The sequence below is a fragment of the Beta vulgaris genome, chromosome 1, assembly GCF_026745355.1.
Source record: "Beta vulgaris subsp. vulgaris cultivar EL10 chromosome 1, EL10.2, whole genome shotgun sequence".
NCBI lineage: Eukaryota > Viridiplantae > Streptophyta > Magnoliopsida > Caryophyllales > Amaranthaceae > Beta > Beta vulgaris.
In genome coordinates this window covers 22,391,945-22,400,669 of record NC_079202.1, presented here as the reverse complement: position 1 = coordinate 22,400,669, position 8,725 = coordinate 22,391,945, and the positions used below count along the sequence as shown (strand labels likewise).

The window sequence follows — 8,725 nt, the reverse complement described above, 5'->3', positions numbered from 1 at the left end:
GAATCAAGCTGAGAGTAAAGTTATGATTCGAATTATGTACTATGGGATAAAGTCTGCTATCTAAGTTTGTGTATAAAAGAGTTTATCTAGAATGACTTACAATATGGATTTTTGTCATGTATGGAATTTGAGATAGAATGACTATGTAATTGAAGTCTTATATAAAGGATTTTGTTTTGTGGGCCAATAACCCACAGGTCCAAGATCGTTTTATAGGTTATGTTTCTGTTGCGAGTAAATATTTAATATGAGGCTTATTACGCATCGATTATGATCAGTGAATCTTAAGTGTGTTTAGCTAGCAGCTCGGGAATCGGGCTGTTACAAATGGTATCAGAGCAACCTTGCGACCGTATGCTTAGTTGGCTACCTAGCGAGGGTAAAAGACCATTAGTAATGTGTGTTTGTTACTTGGGTAGTTAAAGTTCAAGTTTTGAGCAATAGAATAAGAATAAGAGTTTAGATTTGTAAAAAACTTTGGGAATAAGAGTATGGAATTCGAAGTTGTAATTTGAGGATATTTGAAATCTATTTGTTGGGAATATTGAGGAGTTTTTCATAGAAATTTAGTAAAGACTATATGAAGCTGTAGTGCTTGATATATGGATACTTAAGGCTGATCTATGAGTTTATGTTTTGAAGTTTCAAGGACGAAACTTATTTTAAGGGTGGTAGTATGTAATTAGTCCTGTTCATCGGGCTGGGTCGGGCCGGGTCGGGTCAATGTGTAAACGGGCCGGGTCGAAGGTGTTGGTCTAGCGGGCCGGGCCGGGTCAGGCCCATTAAGACCCAGCCCGACCCAGCTCGTTTACACATTGACCCAAATGCTCTTTACTCAATGATAAGTACAAAAACTTATTTTATTTTTCTAGCAATTTCATATGCAGCCACTCAACAGGTAAGCCATTAGGAAGTAATAAGTATATGCATGATTCTTATAAAAATGCGTGTTGTTTCAACATGACAAATTATGCTGCAATATTCATAATTCTTACAAAAATGTGTTCTGTTTCAACATGATAAATTGTGCTTTCTCCTATTACAGCAATTTAGAGGCAGCCCGAATTTGTACCATTAAAGTACCTAGTAACCGTCCAATTATCTCACCACTCTCTAAGATTTCCTCGAAAAAGAACAAATTAAAAGTCAAGTGTTCCAGTGTTTCTGAGAACAGTTCAGAAAAAAGAAGAAACAAATCAGCAGTGAGGATTGTCAGAAGGCCTAATTTCATGGGACACATTGCTCGAACTTCTTCTGAGCCAAGTTCTAAGCTTCTGATTGAAGATACCTCAACTTCTACCTCGTCTATGTCACAAAGATCCCGTAGGAGCTGTTGGATCTTCTCCTGCATACCACACATTAATCAACAAATTAGATGAAAATTCCGCTAATTCATTAATTAGGGAAGTGAACAAACATTAACATAGAAAAAAAAATACAATGTAACTCTAGTTCAAGGAGCCATGAAATGATAAACAATAAGAAGATAAAAACATAAAAACAAACAAACATACCTAGTACAAGAAGTTACTATCAACATCTTCATCATCCTCATCATCATCGACTTCATCCATATCATCACCCGAGCTACAATCAAGATCCAAATCCAAAGGAACATTGTGCTCATCACGGCGCCAATCTTGAGTGCACACTAATGCTTGTACCGTCTTTGGTTTCAATGAGCTACGATTAGGAGAAATAATCTTTCCACTAAGACTAAAAGCCGACTCCGAAGCCACCGTACTAACCGGAATACTTAGTAAATCTCGAGCCAAAGAAGCAAGATCCGGAAATCTCACTACATTTTGTTGCCAAAATTCTAGTACATTCAACTCCGAATTCAAGTCACGCTCCGGATCCTCCAAATACGAGTCAAGTTGTGACTTTGTGGTTTGAGTTCTAGTACTTCTTGAACTATAACTATGATAATCATCAAATAAGTCATCATCTATAGCACTAGTAGGAGTAGGGACAACAATAGGTGAAGTTGAAGATCTTAACTTGTACTCATTATATAAAGACCTTAAGGTAGTCAACACTTCTCCAACCTTTATCATAGCTTCATCCGGACCAAACAACTTATCAAAACAATACTCAACAAACTTAACTTTGAACCTTGGATCAAGTATGGCCGCACAAGATAAGTACACATTATACTCCGACCAATATGTGTCAAATTTTTTCAACATAGGTTTCACCATATCTCCTAAGAAAACATGTGGCCCCTTAGATGTTTCAACCAAACGACGATGAACCATCCAAGCACCCTTGAAATAAATATTAGATGTTGGAGATTTATTGGCCGAGAACATACACGTCACATCATAAAAGAGTTTCAAAGCTACATGCACCGATCCCAAATGAAGAAACACAACTTTGTAGTATAAGACATTATCAAGCATTTTATATGTCGAATTCCAACGAATTTGCATATCCAAGTGAAGTTTTCTTTTAACATCTAGATGAAAATTCTTTTGTGCAACCTCGTAAAAGTCTTTACTTCTAGATGAAGACCTCGTAATCATTTTCACCAAGTTTCTAACACTATCTAAGATGCTTTGAATAAGACCTAATCCGGATTGAACTATCAAATTAATTATGTGAGCACAACACCTAATGTGGAAAAAACAACCACCATGTATCAACACTCCTCTTGCTACCAAACGAGTCCGCAAGTGAGTAATCATAGCATCATTATAAGAGGCATTGTCAACCGTTAAACTTAACACCTTATCATCTATTCTCCAATGGTTAAGAAACATATAAATTTCTTCGGAAATGCTTTCTCCATCACAAGGAGGAGACAATGCCTTAAACATGAGGATTCTCTTATGTAGTTTCCAATCATTATCAACAAAATGGACGGTTATACAAATATAATGTTGCCATATATGAGATGATTTCCAATTATCAGTTGTCAAGCAAATAAAACCAGGTGCACTCAATAATATGGTCTTCAACTTTTCTCTATCAGAATAATACATGGAAAAAAGGTCTCTAGTTAGTGTAGTCCGACTAAAAGGCTTAAAATGTGGAGTAGCTTTAAACATCATTCGCCTAAAAGCTTTATCCTCAACCGTAGAAAATGGACGAGAACCTTCTACAACATAGAGTAAAATTTCCTTCCTTAGTTCTTTCATGTCAAATACAAATTCTCTACCCTCATCGTCATTGTCCGCCTCCCCTAGTGGAACTCCATTAGGCCTTTTTGGACATCTCTCTAACAAATGACGTTTTAAATGAGATGTGCCACTTTTTGACCCGGAAACTAAATCAATCCCACAATGCTTACAAGTAGCAATTACATCACCTTGTTCATTCTTTCCTTCTTGTAGCTCACGCCACACCAAGGATTTCTTCGTCCTCTTACGCTTAGGAGCAACATATTCATTGTAACCATCCTCCACTGGCATAGATGACATTGTCGCGTCACTTTCCATGGGGCTATTTTAACAAAAAAAAGAAAGAGAATTAACATTAGAAACAAGTCATAATAGGATTAGAAAGAATTGTACTAGAAAGGAACTATTATCTCCATCTTTACGTAGATACACAACACAAGTATCCTTGTTTTGATTGAACTGAATGTTCTCTTGTATGCACAAATGCACAATGCCCATGGTGCTACCATGTATAGCATCTACCAGTTAGCATTTGTGATACATTTACCTCATGATAACTGATAAGGTAGATGACAAACGAGATTCATTTTATTGTTTTTTGGATGTAGTTTCTGAAGTTGATGGTTGCATATTGGCTACTGCAATGAAGATTACCATGTATAGCATCTACTAGCTTTTACAGCTTTTAGTGACATTGATCTTACTCTAACATTCGGTGCTTCAAACATGGCTATTGGTTTAAACATATAGATAGCTCTTCACATGAAAACGTAATCAATCACAAGAGATTTCATCAATTCATTCACCAAGCTTTTTATTTTTCATGTGTAAATTTTTCTATACACAAAGCACATAAATAATTCTCCCAACCCATTATAAGAACACCAGCATATACAGAAAAATACAGAATAATAACAGGATTTACGTAGAAATGATATAATTAAACCAGCAGTGTCAGGAAATTGTTTAGATATTAATAATCTTGCACCACGATATTCAAACAAAAACAACATTAATGTGTACCAAATAATACACTGTAAAGCAACAATTTGTACCATTAAAGTACCAGATTCATCACCATACATACCCTTTAATGGGTTTATTTCACCTAAGAAAAACCAGTTTATGTAAGAAATAAAATCCAGAAAGAATAACCGAAAATTAGGTAATAAAAGCACAAAATAAACACCCAATTTCGTATATCGCAAATTCTACAAAATCAATAAGTTGAAATCGCTGAAATCTCAAAAAACCCATACTCAAACAACAGAAAAGAGAGCGAAATTAGGGTTTTAGTGAAACTTTGCCTTCAGTAGCATATGGAGTTGCGAATTGCTTGGTCGACGAAGAGGAGATGTGCGAATTGCCAGACCGAAGAAGAAGAGAGAGAAAAAAAATCCCAGGAGATGTAGTTTTCCAGAAGATTAATGAAGAGGAGAGAGAAAAAAACCCTAGGAGAGAGAAACGATTTGGGGGAAAATGTTAGGAAATAGATGAACAGTAGAGGTTTTGTTTACTGACCCTCTCAAGCCCGCCCCAACCCGTTCCAGCCCATTTATTTACTGACCCTTTTAGGACCCGCCCCATTTATAACAAGGGTCGGGTCATATGTTTTTTAGAAGGGTCCATTAAAGGGTTTTATTGGGCCCCTGCCCCAATGAACAGGCCTATATATAATAGCCCTGTTTTTAAGAACCTTTATTTAAAAGCTAAAAGTGGATAAGCACCATTATTCTTAGTGTTTAAGAAAGCTTGTGGATAAGCACCATCATTCTTAGTGGATAAGAAAGCTTGTGGATAATCACCATCATTCTTAGTGGTTAAGAAAGCTTGTGGATAAGCACCATCCTTCTAAGTGGTTAAGAAAGCTTGTGGATAAGCACTATCATTCTTAATGGTTAAGAAAGGTCAAAGACGATAAAAACTATCATTCTTATTGGCTAAGAAGACTTTGGAAACCAATAGATAAGTTAGAAAGTCCTTGAGAGCCTTAAACATTAAGATTGTGAAAATTGTATGGAGATTATTTTATCGGGTAACGATGAACTTCCAGTTAAAGAGCCTTTCGGGGTTGAACCCGAGCTCAGAATCTAACCAAACATGATATATGACATGCTTGGGATGTCTTAAGGTTAAAATGGTATTGTATTCCCAAGAATTACATGGCTCAATAGGGTAAATTGCTTACATAGTAAAAACTGGCCAGTTGAAATTATAGCTCAGACCTATGCTCAAAGAAAGCTGCTTAGCAGCTACTTAAGTGTCGATCTCTGAAAGCCCTTTATATGCATGAAAGCCAACACTTAAGGTTAACACCTCAAGAAAGAACCTCCCAGAAATACCCAGAAACTGACATTGCCCAGATCACATTTCCCTCTTCCCTAGGTACTGCCATAACAGCCTAAAAGGACTATTCTGGTTTTCATCTCTTTTCTATTATTTATTCCTCTTGGACACCCACTTTTCTTTACACAAAACTCTTCTACACATCCACAAAAAGTAGTTAAAGCTTTGGTTCCAATCTTTAGACCATAAACTCATATAGAAAACCTTGTTGAAAGATCACATAAGTTGTTGTAACTTCAATAGATTAAACCTCTTGTATTTAAGCTTAGTTTTTCATATCTATAAGCTTGTTAAAACTAATATTTAGCATTTTATATATTCAGGGGAAGCTGTAGGAGTAGTTAATCAATTGGATTAAGGAGTTTCGTTGCCTTACGCATCCTTAGTGAAGGTACACACTTAGTTTGGTTTTAACCTAGAGATTTTGCATACCTATAGTTAAGTGATTGTTTCTTTCTAGTGTAAAGCATATTTATGAAATGAACTTACTTATGATGCGTATTTTATTATGTGTATATTAAGTATATAACATGGATATAGCATGTTAATAAGGTTCATTAGAGATGTTTTATTGACCTAAACAACACTTATACACTAAGTCATTACGATTATGCTTCTAAATGGAATGTGCTTAGTATATGGACTTGTGGAGTAATTGTGATGATGGAGGTGGAGTTGTTATGTTACTGTTATTTTGGAGTTGTTGTGGTGGTTGTGGTAAAGTTTTTGTGGAGTTGTTATTGTTGTTGTTGCTCTGTTGTACTAGTGTTGTTGGGTTATTGTTGTTCTGTTGTTGTGGTTGAGGTTTTGTTGTTGATGAGGCATCGTCGTTGTGAAGTGTTGTTGCTAGTTGTGGTTAGTTATATGATCCAAAGATATGTAGAATTCGTTTACAGAATTTAGAGTTAAAAGTTTGGAATTATGGTTATGAAGTAGGATGCTAGTTATATGGTGTCGCTAGTGTTATTGAACTTATAGTTGGTTTTGAATTGAGGGTCAAGTATCTAGAATGTTAAAGGTTTATAATTTGTAAATTGGGAATTAGTTGTTGTGTTATTGTTGTGGTGGTTGTGTTACTCTTGTTATGTCGTTGTTGCGACTGTGTTGGTGTCCTGTTTTTCGTCACCTCTGTTGTGGTGGTGGTGTTGTTGCTTTATTATTGTTGGTATGGTTGATGTTGTTGTTGTTATTGTTGTTGTTGTTGTTGTTTTTGTTGTTGTTGTTGTTGTAGTTATGATGGTTTTTGTAGTTGTGGTGGCTGTTGTGGAATTGTTGTGGTGGATGTTATTGGGTTGTTGTTATTATTGTTCGTTGTTTGTTTGTTTGTTGTTGTTGTTGTGGCAGTGCGTTGTTGTTGTTGTTCTTGATTTAGTTGAAGGTTGTGAGTTAAAAGTCTAGTTAGTTTAGTTTTATAATTAGAATTCTCATTATGAAATAAGGATTATGGAATTGGGATGCTAGTCGATGTAGCTAATGTCATTAAAGTTATTATGTTAAAAACTAGTTTCAAGTATAAAAATCCTAAATCTTCTCAACTATCAAAGTAAGGGTAATTTATAGAAGTTGATAAGAGTTCTAAGTATTAAGAATGAGTTTGTTGAACCCTAGTTTTGATGATGACAAAGAAACAAAGATGCAAACTAAGTAGTGAACTAATGAGTTATTTAAGTGTATGATGTTTAAGGTATCAATGAAAGGAACTAGGAGAATACGAAGTCAAGGAAGAAGTCAAGAGAGATTTCAAAGGCTAAGTAAAGAAGTTTCTATAAGTTGATACTGGAGCAAGCATTGGATCAAGAAGAATAAAAGCTAGGCGTTTTATTTTCTAGTTCCATTGTAAAGGAACAAAGTAAGGATGGTAAGGAACAGTGGCAGTTTTATTTGAGAATGAGAGTTTGTTCCTTTCTAAGGAACAAACTAAGTGGCACTAAACGAATCTGTTAAAGGAACTTGGTTTATAAAGGAACTAGACTTAGGCGTGCTGTAAATTAACGGTCTAATAATGAATTGAGTAAGTCATGCCTAAATAATAGGAAATCAGTTTTACTTAAGGGAAAATCAGTTTTTAAATAGAAAATCTTTTTTAAAGAAAAGATTTTGTTTTCGAAAAAGATAGGAAAAAATATTATCCGGTTTTATGTAAAGTTTATTTAAAAAGATAATATTTTCTTAAAGATTAAAATTCATTTTTAATAATAAAACTGTTTTGTATTTAAACTGATTTTCGGATAAAGCTCAAGAACTCCTAATCTTTAGGAGTTGTGGCTAAAATATATCCACGTTCATAATGAGATCATGGGATCATGGGACATGATGAAAACGTGTTCCTTAGGGGAAGGAACATCATGGGTTAATGGACTTAACATGAAATCGAGTTTTACTCCCACGTTCTTTGTGATTGTCACTATAAATATTGAAGTCTAAATGAGTTCCAAAGAGTGTTGACTAAGTAATTAAGTGAGTTTAACTAATTAAGTGTCAGTGCCTTCATTCTCTCATAATAGCCATTTGTTCTTTGCTTTCTTACTCTAATTCCACTAAGCTTATTTCGATCAATTGTATTTTGGTTTTTGGGATAAGGGAACTTTGAGTGAAGTTCTGTAAGTGAAAGGCTTTGAGTAAAGCTTGTATGAGTGAGAAAACTTCGAGTGAAGTTGAGAGGAACTACTGTTAAGGGAACAGTGGCTCAGGAACTTGAGTTTAGGAACTCAAGGTGTGGCTCGAGTTAGAATTAGGTTGTAACAAAGTTGTTTGGCCTAATTAGTTAAAGAGTTGAGTTTAAAATCCCTAGTGGTCGAGGTTCACTACAACATAATTGACTTTAAATAACACATTTATGTAACACTTTTTAAGTTGTAGATTTTCTAAATAGATAAGTAACATTTTTGTAACACTTTTGTAACACTTTAACTATTTGTAACATTTAAGGTAACACTTTCACAAAATGTAATTTCTTATAGTAATACTTCTAAAATTGTAACACTATGAACTTTACAATAAGTAACACTTGTGACATAGTAACACTAAAACTTTAAAATAGCTAACACTTAAGAATATTAAAATAACACTCCCAATAATATATCTACTTTAAACAATTACCTACTTAATGCGTTCACTTTGCCCTCAATATAATCCTCTCTCGCACCGTCCCTCCCGGACCTCCACCGTCCTTGGCTTCCGTCGTCCCTCCCTCCGCCGCCCTTTGCTTTCTGTCCTTACTCACTCTGTCGACCTCTCTATTGGTTTCAACGACATCA

General features: G+C 35.1%; 1 protein-coding gene across 1 annotated transcript; it reads right to left on the bottom strand.

The window, feature by feature from the left end:
- Positions 1-1,039: 1,039 nt before the first annotated feature.
- On the bottom strand, positions 1,040-3,422 carry LOC125493405 (zinc finger BED domain-containing protein RICESLEEPER 1-like). Its single transcript, XM_048636739.1, has 2 exons — positions 1,566-3,422; positions 1,040-1,345 (listed from the first exon to the last, which is right to left on the bottom strand). Exons 1-2 carry the CDS (start codon positions 3,420-3,422, stop codon positions 1,040-1,042), a joined length of 2,163 nt encoding a protein of 720 aa, XP_048492696.1.
- Between the last annotated feature and the right edge of the window lie 5,303 nt (positions 3,423-8,725).

Bases quoted from the DNA above. Each gene is read 5' to 3' on its own strand.
- LOC125493405 (XM_048636739.1), bottom strand. From the start codon at position 3,422: ATGTCATCTATGCCAGTGGAGGATGGTTACAATGAATATGTTGCTCCT. The intron at 1,346-1,565 runs GTCGATGATGAT...TGTGGTATGCAG, and splicing joins CGGGTGATGATATGGATGAA to GAGAAGATCCAACAGCTCCT.